Here is a 21,219-nt window from a genome sequence, read left to right as displayed (position 1 = left end):
TATTTTTCTCTCAGACACACAAATATAATTTGCCTTCCACATTGGTCTGTACATTTTCTTCATTAACATCCTCTTCCTCCACTGAGTGCTGATCTGAGCTGACCTTTGCTTTGCAGTATGCTGCTCGTGTACTTTTAATGAAACAGTTGGCATTGAGTTAAGGAGGTCTTTTAAATAAAGTTTAGAGTGTAACATTTTAAATTGAATCCTTGATAACATTATGTTGTAAATTACAACCAGTAACATGATTTTGATAAGTGGAATCTAAGAGAAAATCAAATTTGTTTCATTTACTTTTGCTTTACCAACACTGATAATGAATGATTTGCCAAATATAATACCGGGGACATTTTAAGGGGTGTTTTCAAAAACACATTCAAATTATTTTGAAAGCATAATTAGAAATGTAAAACATAACGTTGAAATGCTTTATTTTATTTCTGTGGACAACTTATTACAAAAAAAAAAAACATGCACAATTTGATTTAGAGGCTGTCTATACATTTATTGTGTACATTTTTGAAGGCTCATCGATCACACATACAACACCAGAAAGGCTCATCAAGATCAACACATTTTGGCCGTCAGTAAAACAGCAGCTTACAGATAAAGACAGTGGCTCCAAAGTCGGGGGTTGGATGGACGGGGGGGGGGTCAAAGTCCTATCGATTATGAAGCTAAAGTAAAATGACGAATCATGGTGTTCAGTTTTCCACATATGCTATGAAATGCATCTGCAATGCAGCTGTTTCTGATTCTGACAAGTAGAATAGTTTGAATATCTCCAGTTTGACAAGTCGTGACACATGTCAGAGAATAACAGTGCACACATTACTCATGCTGCCCCTCCACCGTGGTCAGATTAGGTGGTGGGAGGATCTAAGGGCTCGACAGATAGATAAATAACACACGGAAAGAAATATAGAGTGGAGCCACTGAACAAAGTCTGATGCTTTACTTAGGTCAAGAATTAAACTATTTTCTCAACAATCTGAAAAATGTCAAGAGGGACACTCTGTATTAAAAAAAAAAGAAGATACAACCAGCACAAATTCCAGCTCAAGATTACTTACAGGCTTAACAGATCGACAAAAGCCAACCTTGATCCTGTGCAAAGCAAAAAAGATGGTTATCAAAACACATCATTATAAAACATTGTAGCACCTTCAAATTGACTTTTTAATGATGAAATGCTCAAATCACATAGTAAGAGAACTGTAAGAGTTACAGTTTAACCATTTCACGTTGCCTATATTTGTATACAACTTCATAAAATACTACATCTATCTGCTTTATGTATCCATAATCCTATAGGAAACATTAAATACACCATTACAGTACATCATTCTATGAATCTGGTAGTGTAAAATATGTCCATAAATGTCAAATTTGTAGGACAAAACTGAAGCTTAACAATATTAAAATTGTCTGATCATTGTGCTAAATAAAAATAATAATGCTATTTTAAAATAAAAGGCTATTCATATACTTGATTTAGTCCAAAATACAAACATCTGAGTACTATTTTAAACATGATATATCTTTATATATGTGTGTGTGTGTGTGTGTGTGTGTGTGTGTGTGTAAAGTGCTTGCTGTAAAGTGTCTTTAACATTTATAAGCTTGAAATGAGAGTTGCAAACCTTTACACTACATTAAGAATAAGCTTATTGTGAACTGGCAAAAAAAGAAAAGAAAGAGATTGCAGACACAATGTGGTAAACACCAGTACAGTAAGCCTGAACATATAAAGCACCTGCAGATTCATCTTCCTCACTGTAACCTTTAAAAAACACTCAGTGATCAAACATTTTGTTTTTACAGATTTTCCTTGATATCGTAATTGCATTGAATATTCCAGTTTGCACACATCACCACGGTAAAACTGAAGCAGTGCTTTTCCCTTTAACCGTTCTTCCTTCATATAAACAGAGGGCATTAAGGGGATCTTTGGATGGCTGTGAACACTGTCAAAGTTAGATGAGCATCATTAGTGACTGTATAACATATTTACTTTGGGGCAAAACTGATATAGCGTTACTGCTGTTAACTGAACAAATAACTAAAGCAAATAATATCTTCCCGTTGCTCCCAGGCAAGAGACCGGTTTCAGTATCATCCTCTGTCTTTATCACTAAACATTCACACAGTACAGACATCGTTGCTCTCTTGAATAATCCCTTCCCAACCAACGTAAGGCTAAAAGCAGGAAAAAATACATGTACCGAGCTGCAACATATGATTAGTAACATCAATGACATACAAAATATATATATACTTGTAAATTTACAGCACTAGTAAATATATTAAGACATTTTTGCAACAGCAATGACTTGCTGGTATCTTCAGCACTAAAGGCAGCAAAAGCAGAACACCGAGCTCTGAGAGACCGACAGAGGGAACAAAAGAGAAATGTCGATAATATTCACAGTTGAGACAAAAATATGTCATTGGATGGCTCTTGCTTTTCTTTCTCTTCATTCTGGGATTGTCTGATACAAAAGACCTATTCAGACTGCTTTGCCGGCTTATCTCAAGCATGATTCCAAAAATAACGTCACTCAAAGGCAGGATGTGTTTCCTTTGCACGCTGAAGTATGTTCTGTTGTGATGTGCTCATTTGGAGGCTGCCCTGATGTTATACAATAACAATAGACTCGCTGTAATGAACATTCATTGTGTTGCCATAGAAAACCTCTATTAGAAAGCTTATTGTATACATTATGCTATGCTGCTGTGTTTGTCATAGGCATATTGTCAATCTTTTTGAAAGAAGTTATAGGATGAAAATAATGAGGAGCATACAACTTTGACAATAGGTTTCCTCTACTACCCTCTCACAGACACAGGCCACTATAAAAAGTTCACATTTTCAATAGATTAAAGGGCCAGTTTACACTACAAGCTAATGTTACTTAATACATGATTTAGCAATAGATGCCCTTGTTTTTGACCTACATTTGTTTTTTCTGACAAAAAGTATGAGGCAACATGACTAGGAATCACAAATACCTATATGTATGATTCACGTTCCCCCGAGAAATATTTACAACTATAATTCTCACTTTTTCCAACCACCAATTGGAACTCTTAGTCTTGCAGAAATATAGCCCTGATCATCATTTTTGGTTTGGAAATTGAGCATAATTGGACATGTGCAAATTACAGTTTTAGTGGCCTCAGAAAACAATTTTAACCGACCATTTTCAGCTCGTCATTTTTATGACTGTCAGGAAGGCAAAATTACATAACAATTAAGGCAAAATTATTGATATAGTGTGTATGCATGCACGTTACTGTGTTCATGCATGTGTCGTTTTTTATTGGTGAATTTGTGCACAGAGTGGATTTATACCAATTCACCTATACATAACAGCACTTGCCACGCAACACATGAATGCACACATCCAAACTACTTATGCACAGCTAAGCACAGAAATGGCAAGCCAATAACAGGCACAGCTTGGCAGATAATATGTATACAATATTAGCTGATTACAGCTATTACATACTTCCACAGCCTCTCAACTAGTCCCAGTTGCTGTCTCTGCAATAACAATGCAACATGAGAAGAATACAAATCCCAAAGAGGAAGCTTGCTCATTAACGTTTTAGTTAAGGTAATAATGAGTGAGTGCTGGTTGAAAAGGTGAGACTTGGCTGCCGCAGAATGAAATGCAATATCATGTTTCTCAGAACGGCTGTCTGAGTGTGTCCACTCCCCTGTATTTAAGTGCCCTTGAGCAAGGCACTTGGTGGTGCTCAATATACTACAGCATTGTTTACAGCATTTAATAATTTTGAATAAATCCTTCCTCCTGCTTAAAAATAATTCTGTTCAGCGCTGTTGGTGTCCTGTTCCGAGTATCCATGTCCAGATAAAATTGAATAAACTATTCCACGCTGGGACATTGACATTCAGTCTGGGAATGAATAAAATGTTGTATATTCCCTTTATTGGTCACCACTACTTCTACATCAATTAATGGTTTCCTTCATTGCCAGATTGCCTTTCATTATCCCCAAGAAAATAGAGATACAATTGTTTATCACAACAACTTGTAACTTGTGTTGGCACATATGTACTGTATATATGTTTTAAAGTATTTATTATATTAAACTCTATTGTGGCTTTAGAAAAATAGAGAAACATACCTGACATCATATAATCTATGTTTGGCCACGTATTATTTGAAATATATGAAAAGCATACTTTTAGATACATGTTAGGAATGCAAGGTAACTGCATAGTAGTGTTTTGGACTGTTTTTAGGGATGATTTTCCTCATAATAAGATGACGTGATGAGATAAGAAAGTAAGTATTTATGAATACAAAAAAGCCGCATTTAGCAGCAATATATCTCTGCCAGCAAGAGGCCTCTTTCTCGTTGGTGTGGTGTGAAAATACATGCCTAGAATGTGCTTGTCTTCCTCCGATAAATCATAAACTGACGGCATTGCTCTCAACGCGATTAGCCAGCAATGTGATGTGATCCCAGGTAGTTGAGCAGTAAGCTAATGCTTTGTGACTCATTACAATCAGTCTCAGCCTATATTCTGTGTGTGTCTTAGGCCTGGATCTCTACAAATAGAGCAAGCTGTCAATTTGGTTTGTCGTGTTAACTTATCTCTGCATCAAATTAAATGATGTAGCAGATGTATAGGAGTCAAGATTACAGCTTGGTAGCTTTCCATGTCTCCCTTTAAGCAACCTTTAAAAAATAAAAACCTGTACACTCTCTCTCACAATGTGTGCAGTGAAATATTTGGTTTCCAGACAGAATTAGGTAGAAACCCGCTTTTTCTTTTGCTCGATCAACCTTACTCTTAAAATGCCCAATGGCATTGACATATCATGGTGCCAGGTTTCCTAGAAGGTCTGGGGTGATGTACCCCATGGGCATGGCAGGTAGGGCCTTGAGGGGGTGCTGTGGCATGCAGGGAGGGGGAGACTGGCGGGCGGGGGGTTTGAGGAGGAGACTGTGTTGACTGTCCACCTCCTGTACCACTGTGTAGTCTGCAACAGGGGCAAAGAACTGGGATTGGGAAGAGTCAGGAAGAATGTAAGGCGATTGATTATCCTCTGCCATGGCTGCAGGTTTGGTCTCCACTGGCTGAGGCTGTATGGTTTGATAACCCTCGCCAGGCATGGGGAGGGCGGGGGGAGTGCTTATCTGTCGTGCGATGCTCTCTGTGGTGTAGCCACTGCCTTCAGGATCCACCATCAGCATCTGAAGCTGCAGCTCCTTCTGCCTTTTGTCCTCAGTGTTCTCGCTGCTTTTCCCCTTCTTCTGCGTTTCCTCCTCTGTGGCTGATGTGCTCTCCTGGATTCTGAGTTGCTGGCCAGGAGACAGTACCACACCCCCGGAGGGCATCACATTGCTGACTTGCGCATAAAAGTCTGTGTTGACCCAGGTCTGGGGCCCTCCGGTTTGGGTTTGGACAAGGGGCCTCTCACCTCTCTCCGGGGCTGGGGCTCTTTCTACAACATTGAATGAGGTTTCTACGTCCTCGGTTTGGCTTGACAGAAGGGTGGCAATCAACATTAGGGGGTCTTGTTCAGGTAGATCTGGGTCGTAACAGCTGGCCCGGCCTGAGTCATCATCAGGGAAGCTAGAGGCAAGGGGAAAAGGTGGAAATAGAGATAAGATGTACATTTGTAAAGCCATCTGAAAGCATGTAAACGCAGCATTTACAGCAGAGTGTTTGCAGTACCTGACAGCATTGGAGCAGCCTGTGTTCATGTGGTGGCTGGCAGGGTGACACAGGCCCAGGAGCTTCTGGGTGTCTGAGCCCTGGTTCTCCTCCTTCTCTCCAGTATCTGCATCCTCAGCATCCACCTCAATGAACTCCACCCATGGCTCATCTTGGTAGAAATCTTGTGCATAAGTGGGCAGGCCACCCATACCTCCACCACTCAGGATGAAATTCAGCTCGTCCAGCTTCCCTTTCTGCTTGTGCACACATTTGTTTGTTAGTGTTTGGATGCAGAAAGTCATGTTATGGTAGAAGTCCTACCTATTCCGGTTCTATGCACAGCACTTTGATATTGTTACTGTGCTAAAGTATCATCTGCAAACACAACATGCTTTGTGTTTCATCTTTATCTGAGCATGAAATAGCAGTATTATAACTGTGTTTATTCCCATCAGGACTTTTTTTTCTGTGGTCTGGGGGTAAGGTTGTTTTGTAAAGAGCACACAGGCTGCCTGTTAAATGCATCCCACATCATCTGACAATAATACACCCACAAAACAATGCTGAACCAAGACCCTCTTCACATTGTATTATCCCACATTGTATTATCCCTCTGTGTTTACGTACACAAAACAAGGGTGCCTGTTTGCGTATGGATATTTCTACTTTCATTTAATCGCGGACAAAGATGTTAAACATGCATTGATTTGGAGAGGGACAGTGGGTGGTGCGATGATTACGAGGCTTAACATGCCTTAGCCAAATGAACGCCCAAGAGTTTCTGTTTTTAATCAAAATAACAATTGAAATGTAATTTCAAAATTGTTTGCATCTTGGCTAATTTTTTGTTAGCACTTCATTTTTCTGTACGATACAGTAGTACAATAGCATGCATAATATATGTATTAGGGCCTGACAGATATTGGATTTAAAGGTCCCATGTCATGCTTTTCCGGTTATTACCCGTCCCCTTGTCTGTTAAGAAGGTTTTTCTGCATGTAAACGGTCTGCAAAGTCACAAACCCTCAAAGTACACCCTGTAGGGAGTAAAACTCTAACACAGAAAAGACCTGTCTATGCTGCCCCAGAACGCCTCGTTGGAGATTTCTCTGTTTCTTCCTGGGAACGGTGACGTGACCATACTGAAATGGACCTCAACAATGGAATTATGATCAGTAGAAATGGCCATGACATAGGACCTTTAAGAGAGTTTAAAAAATATATGTTGATATTTGGTTTGTAACATAAATACATAACATGAATCTGATAGAAGATATGTACAAAATAGGATGTTTTGAAGTTGAAATGTAATCTTGGCCATGCTCTCTGCTCTCTCTGGTGGATAAACTATGAAATGGTGACACTGTTTTGAATTATAGCATCTTTGGCATCTAAAGTTCTGCAATTTTACGTACATATCAGCATACATTTTTCATCAGAGGCATGGAAGAATAACAACAAAAGACATAAATGTACCTTTAACAGCTCTGGATCGATGCCTTTAATTTTGGGTGCAGGAACAGGGGGCAACAGAATCATCATAAATCTGTAAAGGCAGTCAGGGAAGGAACACTTAATGAAAATAATCTGTTCACACGTCAGTCTTAGTGTGTGTGTGTATCCCACAATCTCAGCTAGGGTTGTATATATTTTGGACACTATTGTTGTACATGAATGAAAGAGTGAGAGAGTATATTCCTACCTGTGCTGCTGAGAGACGACAATTAGCATGATGAGGATGAGGACGCCCACAACGCCGAAAACAAGAACCAGTGTGAGCGGGAAAGTAGAATCTACAAGACAACATTAACAGGAGCCCTTTTTATCATATTCATCATCATTGTCATCACCACCACAGCTACCATGTTCCTTGGGATTTGAGGATATGCACCCTTTCCGTCCAAATTGAACGAAGTACCTGGCCATATTTATTTTATCACAATAAACCAAATTATTGATAGCTGATCTAACCTTTGATGGAAATCTCAGTCACTTGAATGAAGATGGAGTCGCTGAACTCCCCAAACCTAATGAAGGCAAGCATCCTGCAGCGGATGTGCACTTGGTATTCTTTTCCTATGTGCAGACCAAAGATTGTCTGCTTGGTGTGCGGCTGCATCTCCAACTGGAATATGGGAAAAGGAGAGAGAGAGAGAGAATATATATACAAATATATATATAAAGTGATACTTAATTTATGAGAAAAAGGATTTAACTCTCTTTCATAGACAAGAGGTCAATGTTTATTTTTTGTCAATGTAATAGTGCCCTCTCCAAAGGGGCAATTGTTGACATTCTCGACACATTAGAACAAGGACATACTGTTATGATAGAGGGCTTAAAAACGGTTTCCAAGGCTACATTTGCTGGACTGGCAGGGCGTTAATAATGAATATGAGCCTGTACATGGTCTCATGGCCTCTGACCTACAGATCCCTCCCTTCACTTCCTACAGAGAGGCTGTGTTTTCCCAGAGGGCCTTGCTCTGGCTTCCACTACGTTGCCAACAAAGCTACACTACATTTTAGAAGTGTTCATGGGGGGAGGGGAGAGGAAACAGGACACTAGCCGAGGGTGCATGAGTGTTTGCATTTGTTTCAGCTTATGCATGTGCATGCAGGTCTTTTTGTATTTTGAATATATGTTTACATGTCTCTAAACATGCAATTGTGTCTGTGTGTTTCTAAGAAATAGAAGAGAGAGAATTTAAGAGTAAAGAAAAGACTTACGGCTTCCCATTCGGTGCTATTTTTCTCTCTGTACTGAATCTCGTACTCAATGCGCATCCAGCCCGTCTTGATGTCTGCAGAGGGTGGGGAATCCCAGTTGACCATGACATCATAACTAAGCCCTGAGGGACTTACATTCAGCAGGGTCCAGTTTAGAGAAATTGGCGGGTCAGGGCGTACTGCCAGGAAAAGAGCAAAAGTTCAGAATAAAAAAGATGTGATTTATAGAAATTGATTTAAAAATATACAGTTTATAGTAGAGGTCACCTACACTGTCAGTATATATATGTTTCTGTGAATGTCAATGCAAGTTAAAATTGCAACAAACAAACTAACTGGTTCTCAATGGTTTAACATTCATGAAGGAATACAATACCTTTTTTTATACTCCACAGTGCTGCAGTGTTCAATAAGATAAAAAGATGAACATCTATGATCTTTTTTGCCTTAGCAGTTGTTGGGATTAAAAACTCAAGACTGTCTCGTATATGGAACTAGAGGTAAAGCCACAAAGTCATTCAAATTAAAAGGATCCAACCTAAATTTTATGACGATTGAGAACAAGATTTTTCTTTTTTTTATTATTAGTAAATTCAATGGAAAGTTGCCCAATACAAAGCGATAACTAGGTAAAACGAGAAATTTTTGTCTGAGGGTTTACCAAAAAGATTCCGAATGGCCTTCTGCTATATATATGCAGCAAATATATATATATATATATAGCACTCAAATGGTAGCTGTTGAAATAAGTGATGTGGACACACACACACACACAGTGCTGTGTGAAAGGACGGGCCAACCATCAATTGCAGCTTTGCTTCGGTGGAAGACAACATCTAAATGTTATCGATAAAAACATGCTGATAATTTCCGCACATTGGGAAAGGTAATAAACAAAGTTTCTCCACGGACATGTGACATAGCCCTTTGATAGTACATCATCCTGCAGTATCTTTCACAGTCCCGGTCAGATAAAGACGGTCTGACATCAAAACATATATTGTGTAGACAATGTTTATCTGACACTTGACAAGCATGTGACATTTGCTGGTTTAGGTGATACTGTATGCAGCAGCACGTGCCATTTCTTTGAAGCATCGTGTTAAGTCTTTCGTCTTAGAAACACCACATTTCGACTATCCAACAGCACAGCAATCTGTACTATTTTCAGAACAGCTTCCCCTACATGTTGAGGAACTAAATTAAGATTAACCATATACCACAATGAGTGCAATGCAAAATGTCCATAATTAAATTTGATAAATTACAAAAATCTTGATGTATGCACAAATGTCTACTACTAACCGATATTCTCCACATTAAAACACTCATTGAAATAGGTGATGTTGTTTTGGCTGCGCAGCTGCACGCAGTAGAGGGTCCAAATGGATGTGTGGTTTCTATCGAAGAAACACTCCCTGTTAGGATAAATGTACTCTGGACACTCTTTCCAATGAGTTCCAAATCTGAGGGGAAAAGAAAAAAGGCAAAAGGAAGAAATTAATTTTCTGAAATCTTTAAAAAAAAAAAGTTTTTAGAAATAGGTCTCACATATGCATACAAAGATACATAAAGTTAGCCACATTCAAAATTACTATTTAATTTTTCTGCTGTTAACTATGGCACTCAATGGCACGCAATCAAACTCACGCTTTCTTATGGTAGAAGATTTTAAGTGCTCCAGGGGAGGAGAGATTGTGGAAATCGCCTTGGCTCCACCAACATCTGAATGTCTCTTGGTTACTCGATATGCACTCTGTGATATAAGGTTGAACGATAGCTGAAAGACAAGGACAAAGAAAAGTAAAGAGAGAGAACACACAGATTGCATGAGGCCGATAAAGCACCTTAATTGACATCACTCAAACTAGAATGAATACAAACAAAACTGATTAAACAAAACACCCTTTATCCCCCTAGCTAGCAGCAATTCAATCCCAACCTTAACATAAGAGTGAGTAAACACTGAAATGAAAAATGACAACACTAAAATAACACCTCAAGTTTACCTCCCATCCTTGAAGGACTGACAGATGGTCAATACAACGTTCAGGCTGAGTTCTACAGACATTGTGCCTAACCTTGTTCTGAGTGTTTGTCAGTTACAATGCATTACCATAACATATTTCATTGACAGAGGTTTTGTCCCATCTGTAGCAGCGAGTCACCAATGAGAAAAAATAACCCAACCCTGATAAAAGCCACGCAGTGTGCAGAGGGAATGACACTTTCTGCTGAAGGGGGTTGAGCCATACTTGTAGTCTGCATCCTATATCCTCTAAAAACATTTATGCTATAAATATGTGAGTGGTAAACAAAACGTGTTGAAAGGAGTATATATACATTACATTAAATTAAATTCACTGCTCCTTCACAACCCCTTAGATCTATTCACGCACAATTTATATAATTTCCCCTCTGCTGCACCCCGAGGCCCTGACTCAGCCCTTTCCACCTTTCACTCGGCACCCTGTCACTCCTCATCACTGAGCCACAGCTACCTCCCTCTCCCACCAGAGGCCAGTTTCTCATTCAGCTGGGGTTTGGTGCAACCATAAATAAGAAACTGAAGGTATCATTGATTTCTGCTCTACTCCCTCTCTTCCAGCACTGGCTGCAGCATAAATCACAGACCAGACTCAGACCATAAACATGCTTCACAACACAAGGCAAGGAATTAAAGACAGACTGGAGCAAATGCAGTGGGCAATGTTATAATTTCTCCAGTTAATAAAAAAAAGAAAAATCTCCACATCTTAAAAAAAAAAGATGAAATACTACAGGTCAGTTGTGTTATTATCAGCAGACATCACAACAACACCCTTACAAGGACAACCCCAGGCAAGCCAGACTGCATAATTTATTAACAAGGAATGTGCACCATTGCTTTGATCACTTTATTTTCTTTCTCATTGACGAGTGTCACATCATAATTCACAAAATGACTACGCCGTTATGCCTTCAGCTCTCCACATTGCTTCCCTCCCTTCATCTTTTGCACACTGTCGTGGTTACCAGAGCTTTGCTACTTCAACTCGGCCACCCTCCCCCATCCAACAAATTCCAGCTACTAGCATCAAAGAGCTTTCTGAATGCAAGGAGAGCTTAAAACGACAGCAGGAGAGATAACATAAAAAGTAAAATCAAACTGAAGAAATGCATATTTTTGGCTTCGAATATATCTCAAGGTCAGGCATAATGTCAATCACAATCTGATATTTCTAATATGAATTAATTAGTCATATACAGTGTTATTCATCATTATTGATGCTTTCATCATTTGGTTATTTAAACTAACAATTTCCAATTGCAAATGTAACTATTTGAATTGTTTTAAACAATAAGAAACACTTTGATGTCACCTCACAGCTGCTGTTCTATTCTGGCTGGAAAAGACCTGAAAGCAAGTTAAACTCTGGACAAAGAATGGGGGCCCTGCTGAAAAAGGTCAGGAGGTAAAGCCATTTAAAAAAAAAAAAAAGTTGTTCGCGTTTTTCAACATGGCTGTGGATTGTAGACTAGTCTGAAGAGTGGTAGAGGTGAAAGCTTGAGTAGCAACACCAGTAGAGACTACAATTCCCAACATACTCACAGTGTCTCTCTCTCACACTCTTATTAGCTTACTTTACCTACTACTTCTCTTCTCCACTGATATGCTAAGCCTTATTAAGACATTACTGTAAAATAACAAATAAAGTGGAACTGTTCAAGTTGTTACTGGCTCACAAGCCACAGGGCAATGTCTTGGAAGTTTCTTGTTAATTACCTGCCATGCCTCGGCTGGTCATTTGGTTTTAGGGCCTAACTCCCCTTATAACCAGTTTCAGTAATTGGAAGCTAAATATTGCCTTTACCTGCCAGCTGCCATTAAATGATCAGCAGTTAAAAGCCTTTGGCTAGAAGAAGAAACCTCATTTTGTGTGTGCTCATCCTGGCTGTCGATCCTTGTGGGCTGTGTACAGCTGAGACTGATAAACAGCTTTTAGCTTCATGTCCTGTGCTTAGTCCATACAGAGGAGCTAGGAAACCACTTATCTAGCTCAATGCAAGCTTTATCCATTAAGGTTTAAAATCCACTAAAAGCCTAAATAAAGCACTCTCTCCCAGCCCTTGGGCCAGCAAGCAAGCAGCACTAAAAAGCCTTTGTGAAAGGTATGTTCCGGCTTTGTGAAATTCCCAACTTTCATGAGGAGTGGGTGGAAAATGAGGCTATGATGCTTTGAATTATAACCCTTTCCAGCTCATTTGTCAATTTAAACCAGTGTTGAGGTTAGTAACGCTTCAGAAGGCTGACGTAAGCAGGAGGAACAGAGAGGAATATGGCAATGATACATTTCCTTTGATGAAAACATAATGTTTTTACAGTCTGAGCATAAAGTCAATTAAAGATGATCAGCTTTATACATAACCATGCACATCAATTGTTTTGGTTGTAGGGTACTCTGGATTGATACATGGCAGTCTGTCTTAAACTGGTTCTGCTAGAGAAATTATACAGTCTCTGTAGGTGATTTATTATCTGTCGCAGCTATAATTGTGTTTGGCGTCCCTCAGGGCTCAATTTTTGGTCCCTTACAATTATATTGACAAATGCCACAGGTCCAAAATCATTGAAAACTGCTATGGAAATTATACTTAAAATACATATTCTTTACCAATATTTATCAAAACATTTCTATTGCAGCTCAACATTTGACTACACACTGGGAATCTGGGTGTGATTACTTGATGGTATATTAAATTATAAAAGACTTAACGTTTTTTGTTCATATTTTATAGCATCAACAATAAGGCCAGCCCAACCTCCTTTGGTAGGAAATTATTGATCTAACAACAGCAACTCGATGCATTGTGTAACTTTTGTAACAACCTTTCCTACAATTTGTGCAAAATGCCGCTAAATGTATGGTTGGTATCCCTATTTGTAAAGCATTTTGTTACAAATTGATTTTCAAAGCATTTAACAAACAGGAGACATGATCTAATATATTGGGACTGTATGAACAGTTAGGGAGTCGCTTTTAGGTATTGTTTTTATCTGTTTAATAACTTTTTTTTTTTAAATGCACAAAACTAAAAATGGAACACAAAACCACTACACATACGTGGACCTTGAGTGCCTCTTAATGGTTGGATTACCATATCATTGTCTAAATTGCTTGCTTGAAGAGAACAAATACATGGCTGCTGAACAGTAGAACCTGTTGTCCCTGTTCACTCGACAAACAGCTTGTACTCTGCTCTTGACTGACAGTGTAAACACAATTGCAAGACACTCAAAGCAGAATTGCTGTCTCAAAGTTTAAATTTAAATTCAACCCTAACAGAAAGTGCTTTTTAATAGATTAAACAAGTGCAAAATGTTTGGTTTTTTGGTACAAATATAATGTTTTCAGAGATGGCATTTATTAAGTCAATAGTAGGCAAGAGGCAATAACTTAAGTAAACTTATTTGGTAATACTGATTGGTACAGCAGTGACTTCTGCCCATTGGGCCAGATGAACCACATTCTGTCTGTGTATTTCTGTTAACCAGATGGAGAAATTGGCAGGCCAAACTAACAGTAAAACAGTAAAAGTGTATTTCAGTCTGCTCCCAGCACTGATCTGAGCACCACAGCCAATCTACATACCCACATGGACTATTCTGCAACACACACAAGACGATTATGTTAATTGGTCCGCAGAAGACAGCGGTGATTGTCTATTCAATGGAATTATTCCATAATGCACCAACACTTAAAACAAATGTAACCCTCCAACTGAACTTAAGAGTAGAGGTTAAATGTTGAGTCAAGGCCATGTGGCACTCGAGAGAGCAGGGCCAGAAGTGGGCCAGAAGAGAGTGGGAGAAAGGTGAGAGGCTGCAACAGGATACAAACAAGGGAATGTAAACAGGCTATATAAATAACTGCTAACATGCACACACAGTTCCACACAAACTGAAATTACTTGACATCTTACTTCAAAAGAAAATCCGACAAAGAATATTAAAGTTCCATTGTCACATTCCTTGAATAAGCTTGGCCTTTCCTCTCAGTTGCACAACAGAACCTATGGCTTTTTTCTGCCCTCTTAATGATTTGGACTACAGAGTGACAACTTTTTGCTCCACCTGATCCTCATGATTCCCACCAGTGTTCATGACTTTGAAGTCTAACAAAAAGAATCTGAAGGGTTTGACCACGCAGTGACCCAGCCAGCTTTTTCTTTTCCCAGCGATTTATTAGCCCGAACTAATGATGTTAATCTCCTGTAATGCCATTACAGCCCACAGTATTGGCTTGATTATGTCATATTACATCCAAGTGAGAGTAAATATAAATGAGCAGGGGTGTCTAGTTTACAGCATGGACACCTGCTTATACTGAGCACACACATTTTCTCTCCCCAGTTTTCTCTCTCTCTCTCTCTCTCAGACTTTCTTCTGGCTCATTGCACCCTGCTAACCTCTGCACTTTAGCCGGGTGTCGGAAGTTTTCACATTGAACAAAGCAACATGTTAAATTCAACCAGCAACTGTGTGGCATCGCATTGAGGTGGTAGAGACATGCTACACAAATGAGTAACATGCCCGGTAACAATTTTTTACAAGTTGGAGTGGGGAAACTGACATCAGAAGTTAAGCTGCAAGATAAGGTCATAAGGTATAGCCTCTGCTCCACTCACTTCCATCACTCATTGCAGTCCTGCTGAATTAGTTAAATGTGTCTATTTTTAAAAAGTGTGTCAAATCCAAAACTAGGCCTCGACTTTTCTGCTTGGAGTAAAACACCCACTGCTTTTCTTTGAAGCAGATAGATGAAACTGTATATTGTGTGTCCTAGCCAGCCAGACCAAACATCTGCACTTTAACCACTGGTTAGTTACAGCCTCTGTGGCCAAGAACACGGCCTCGCCTAACATGATCAAGCTATGGGCCTCAGAAGGAAGTCCTTATGGAAAGGTTGTGGGGAAGAAAAGAAAATGAGTGAATGAGGACAGATAGAGATGAACAACTTCCACTGGCTATAATCACTTTGGTAAGCCTTTAAATACAGAGAGCATCTCCAAACGTCTACTCTTGGCTTGTTATGTGGCTGGCTCTACAACAGAGACATACAATAGCTGAAGAAACACTATAACCCTCAGCATATTAAGAAGGCTCGATAAGGGCCTCAAGTGAAACAAAAAAATGGTTTTAAAAAACAGAAAAGCACAATCAAGATGAGGGTCACTCAACTACTCAACAGTATCATTACTGCAACCTACTAGACGTGTCCAAGAGAAAGAGCAGTGAGTTAAAGGTCAAATATAGACCGTTTTCAAGTGTAGAAAGAAGGTGTCAGGACTGGAGTTAATGCAGCGGTAAGCTTGAGAAAGGAACAGGCTGTGTGTGTTTGCTCATGCTATCAGGGGCTGCTTTGTGTTTACAGATGTTTTAACGGTTGTTGAGGAAGACATCGTTTTAATGATCGAAAGGAGGGGGACCAGACAAAACCTCACCTGGCTATCAGCTGTCTGAAAGCTTATCATAAAAGGTAATGTCAACGCAAAGAGATAAAGACATTTGCTACAGACTGAACAAATACAAAGTCAAAATGCCCAGGGGCAAAGAGGAGGAGCTCACAACTCTGTGAGATAGCACTTGTGAATTTACAGTACAGTTCAGACAAACCCATTTGTTTTTCATAGGGGAATGAAATGTAATAGAGTAGCTGTTAAATTCAGCCTTTTGTGAGTAAATATTGTCAAAATATTGATAAGTGGGTGCCTTATTTTTTTACACACATCATGTACTTCATGCTCTAGTTTTACATGTCATTACATGTGGATGGGAGTATCTTATCAGGACAATCTGGTTCCGATGGTTTTAGCTCACACAGCTACACCAAAAAAAACAACCTTTCCTTACTCCTCTGCCTGTTTTTCAAAACCAAACCTGTAAGAAATAACCAAGAATGTAAAATACACATCCAAAAAACAATTAGAGTCATTACTCTGCAGTCAGAATGCCAACATGGCCTTAATCATGACTATTGATTTGTCTTTTGGCTGCTTTGGTACCAGCACTGGCACAAGTATTATTTGTACTTTGGAAAAGCAGTAAAAGCAGCAGAGCAGAAAGAACAATATGTTCACAGCAAATGATAATTGAATCAATGCTCTCAAACTTCTCTCCTACATCGAACCAGTGGGCCAGCTTAAAAAAATATGCTTAATCCCAGATCAATGCATTTACAAAAACTATGGATAGGCACCAGAAAAAAATGCATTAAATCTGAGTCCATGGTACAACACATAGCTGACAATTATGTCAGCATTTTCTCCAACCAATAAACAGAGAACCAGAAGTGTGCGGACTTGGTCTTCACTTGGCAGGAGAAGAGATGATGATGAGATGGCATTCTCCAGTGGATGCCGGTGGTAATATTTCCAACTGGATTTCACTAAATCCACATTGAAAAATAAAAACAGACCTAATGAAGGGCCAAGCTATTTGTCTGACAAAGGGGTTTATTGTCCTGCAGCGAAAATAAATAGCAAAAAGACAACTTGCTCCACGCTACTACTCGTCAGTTATCACCAGTAAAGATGGGTGTCTTATCACATTATGATATCAACAGTCAATTTGTATAATCCTGTGTGTATATTCCCTAAACCTGAAACGCTAAATTCAAAAAGGTCAAGTCCATTAAGAAAAATGTTTATGCTGCATAAAAAAAAAGTAGATAAATTGTCTAATCTCATTGAATGATACTACCTTAATACAAAATATGCAAACATGTTTTATGTTTTAAGAAAATAAACGCATGCAGCAAAAAAACAAATGGAGGGTACAGAAAAATTATTTACATGTGCCGAGTACACGAGAAGGTAACCAGTAAATCCAAGTGGATATAGGGCCTTCATCCGAGCCAGAACTCCCCCAGTGTGTCTCCAGGTAACAAGCAAGCTTTACATTCTGTCAACAGGTGCTGCAGAGGCCAGACAGGCAGAGATGGTTTGGACATTTCTCAGGTCACTGTCTAATGTTTTCTGGCTCACTTCTTAATGGCAATGAGCAGATGCACCAGCAACTTGCCAACATCTACAGTCAAGGACTACTTTTATTGTGTTGCCAAATGTTTGCAACCATGAACAGCATGCACATGTATCATTACTTTTACAGATAATAATGAAGACATGACAATAAAATGTATAGTTTTATCACTATTGCATGTATGATTCTGAATCAAGGTCACAAGTGCACGGGGTAAGCCTTTTGCATTATAATTCTGACCATGTTGTACAATGTCTCAACTTCACAGAAAGAGAAACAAATCCAAAGCTTAATTTTGTAGCGTTTGAATTGGAAAGAAAGAACTATAGAACGAGAATATAGTTGCTTTTCAACTCAAAGTGTTATCACTCCCAGGAATGCAGAAGCAAGCAGCCAGACAGCAACATAATCTTTTCAAAAAGGTTGAGAGACATGTTTTGACCAAGTCAACAGCAGGATTAATCCATTCTTGGGAGTTGCTGTGTCTTTGCTGTGATGAATTATGTAAACATGTGATGTTCTAGCGTAGGTAGACTTAACATAAACAAGGAATCTTCTTGGCTTGCAGGTCTACACATTTTTACCCAAGCTACATTCACCTCAACCATTAGAGGCTATTTTATGATCATCAATTGAGGTAAAAGACTGCTATCTTGGCCACCTATATATTTCTGTGGTGGAATTTAAGTTTGGCCTGTTTGTCAGCCACATCATTCTTTCAACTTATTATTTCAGATGGTTTAGTGACAGCGGAATTAGCTGGCTGAACATCCTGCGTCGTCCCGTCCCTGGACTTTGACAGTGAAGCGCCGACCTTATATTTACCCTGGCTCTATTGATCATAAGCCTGTTTGACAAGCCAAACCAGGAAAGTGCAGCGTTTTCTCAACACTGAACCTTTCCACGTGTATCTGAGCAAACACAGCATTCAGCATTTGATGTCTGACATAAGACATGATAACAAGTGTCAACAGAGTGGTGCTTGCAAAACTTGAATTACATTTGTTAATGTTTAACGAGCTGGTTAACAAACGGAAAAGTGATATGTCTAAAATCAATATATTTCTTTTGTACTTTAGTCCTGACAGAAAGCAGTCAAAACACCTACCTGATGATGTCAGACGTTCCCGGTCAGTGAGAAATGCAGATCCTGGACTGGATAGCCAACCAAGGGAGGAGATTAGGAGAATAAGCAGGAGATTGGAGGAGTAGGAAGAGAACGCCATGATGCTGGAGAGAGACAGAGACACAGTTATTATAATTATCAGTTGAACTCCATTATGACATGCCCATGTGAAGAACCCTCCTTCCCTCACTACTCTGCCTTCCTTTCTTTCTCCCTGCATAAATCGTGAATGCCATTTATTTTCAGCTGGTGTATGTGAAACCTTACACGGGATAGGGAATCATTAATTACTATTCCAGGTTGTCACTGCACAGTATTTTTAAGTTGAAAGCATTGAGTATGTTTCTGTGATGCTTGTCTGTTTGAGTAATCTCATTGATAAAAAGTCACTGCTTATTTTACATTTTTATAAAACATTCCTCCTCTCTGTTAAACACATTGGAAATGATTTCTTAAATTTGCCATGATTTTATACAGACTTACAGTAGATCTAACACAGATTTACAAACAACTGCAGCACACATCACTTACAATTTGAGAAGAAGTTGTGTAAGCACTCATGACACCAACTAATACCAACAAATACCAGGGTTAACCATTAATCATCCTGAATGCTACTCCCAGAAGCTTTTGCCGGAATGTTCTTATACAACATTTCTATTACACACCCTTACCAACAGGGATTAATCAAACTGCATACGATTACATTCAAACGTGTTCTTATTAAACCTGCATTTTTCTTATGGCAAAGTTGGGACAGCAGAAACAAGCATCAAACGCACGACTGACACATAACCCGATGATTTGATATGGGGAAATTGTTAGCAAACAATTTGTTGTGTACACAGCCAGCAGATATGAGGCAACATTAACATTCATTTGGAGTCATGTTCCCTAACACCCGATAAGTCCAATATTCAATTTCATTTTAACTCTGCTTTGGTCTTCACTGCTTCCTGAGGGAAATATTAACCTCTTTAGCTGCTAAATGATCCCTGAAGGAAACTACAGAGTCATGTAATAACCAACTGTGTCATCACCACAAGCAACAACTTAACACAGATTCATTTGATCCATTGTTTATTTGTTTTAGATTACAGCAGCTTTAAGCTTTTGAAATCCATAACAACCTAAATTATGCATTGAACAAGAAGTCGTTGGTGTGACTTTTGGTTTCCCACCATCAGACTCCTTGTTTGTAACACACCAACATTTACCCTGCGATGTACTCCCCCCCTCTTTAAACCTGACTTGAACTTCCCAATAAAACCTTTAACATAGAAATGTTGAAACTGCATTTTTCATCCAAGCTGTCATACTTTAATCAAATAAGATTTCAAGTCTTTTCTTAGTATATGACCTATACAGAAAACTGTGAAAAACTCTTCCTTGTCAATAAGTTGGAGTTGGCGGACAAGTTCTACCAGTCATGTCCAACCCCTAAAAATAGGCCAAACTTTCTGTCCGCACCCTTGGCTATTTAGAGCTGCGTCTCCACAACTTTGTTGGGCAGACAGCAACTCCAAACGTGGAGGCTATGTTTCTCAGGGCAACGCTGCCAGAATTCCCCCCAGTTCTGGTGTAGTCTGTTGACAGAGAATCGTAAAGCCATATAACTAAAGCATATCAAATTCTTCTAGGTTTTACTTACGGGAAAACAATATATACAACTTCTAAATAACAATTTAGCCACTCCAGGCAAATCTTCAACACTGACAAACTGGGATAGAGCGCAAATACTGGCACTTATTTATAGTAGGAACAGCACCATTAGATATACTCTTGATTAGGTTCATTGCAGATAAGTTATGCGTTATGCAGATAAATCTGAATTAAATGAAACTACAAAAAAAAACATAAAATACACCTATCTCTGAATGTAAGCAAAATGCAGGATTGTTTCCCGTAGTTTCAGTCAGTGCAGCAAAATCCATACAATATTCTATATATCATCTACATACAAATATAAATGTTCAGTCAATGTGTCTGTGTGTGTGCATGTGCGTTTCAATTCCAAGTGTCAGAGGCTGTGCAAGGCCAAGTTATACAATGCAATAATTCATGGCAGAAAGCAGCAAGCATGTCTGGCCTGGATAAAATGCTCCATTTAAAATCAATGTTGTCTAATTTTCCACATTTTACATATTGCCTAAGTTTGTCTTCATATCATCTCAAACCCTCCCTCTGCCTTTGGGTTAGATAATTCTTCATTCTAAAACCATGATAAAGTAACATTCAAAGAGTAACATTCTTTAATAAGTCCAGTAACCAAAGTCATTTCAAAGTCCCTCTTCAACAACATGTGGCCTCATGTTAATCCTACCATTAGTCTCCCACCTCTCATGTGAAAGCATCTGTGAAAGACCTGGCATGGCTGGTGCTTCATCTCCATCTCGTGCACGTTTCTCCCCCATTCCTCTCAGCCAATTACAGGCTCTTAGACTTGCGGGGAAGGCCGCCTAAGCCAATCAGAAAATAGGGAGGCTCAGCAGGCCTCCTGGGGTCCCTTGGTAAACATTTAAGGCCGTTGTGGTCAACCTTCCTCCCACACACACACACACACACACACACACACACACACACACACACACACACACACACACACACACACACACACACACACACACACACACACACACACCTC

The 21,219-nt window shown here is 39.2% G+C and overlaps 1 protein-coding gene across 2 annotated transcripts in view; it reads right to left on the bottom strand.

Moving 5' to 3' along the window:
* Positions 1-1,562: 1,562 nt before the first annotated feature.
* Positions 1,563-21,219, bottom strand: part of ghra (growth hormone receptor a) — a 25,530-nt gene continuing 5,873 nt past the window's right edge. The window contains exons 1-10 of one of the 2 annotated variants that reach the window (XM_010768669.1): positions 20,899-21,083; positions 18,558-18,679; positions 10,078-10,207; positions 9,733-9,893; positions 8,428-8,606; positions 7,670-7,823; positions 7,401-7,491; positions 7,175-7,244; positions 5,717-5,952; positions 1,563-5,614 (exon numbers count right to left, since the gene is read on the bottom strand). In XM_010768669.1, coding sequence (XP_010766971.1) covers positions 4,855-5,614; positions 5,717-5,952; positions 7,175-7,244; positions 7,401-7,491; positions 7,670-7,823; positions 8,428-8,606; positions 9,733-9,893; positions 10,078-10,207; positions 18,558-18,675 — 1,899 coding nt within the window. In that variant the 5' untranslated portion in view covers positions 18,676-18,679; positions 20,899-21,083 and the 3' untranslated portion in view covers positions 1,563-4,854. Of the gene's footprint in view, positions 5,615-5,716; positions 5,953-7,174; positions 7,245-7,400; positions 7,492-7,669; positions 7,824-8,427; positions 8,607-9,732; positions 9,894-10,077; positions 10,208-18,557; positions 18,680-20,898; positions 21,084-21,219 lie in introns of those variants that run through there. The other variant, XM_010768668.1, reaches the window with a different exon arrangement.

This window comes from Notothenia coriiceps, unplaced genomic scaffold (genome assembly GCF_000735185.1).
Source record: "Notothenia coriiceps isolate Sejong01 unplaced genomic scaffold, NC01 NC01_scaffold00005927, whole genome shotgun sequence".
Classification (NCBI taxonomy): domain Eukaryota; kingdom Metazoa; phylum Chordata; class Actinopteri; order Perciformes; family Nototheniidae; genus Notothenia; species Notothenia coriiceps.
Note: the sequence above shows the minus strand (reverse complement) of the source record. Positions and strands in the feature narration are given on the sequence as shown.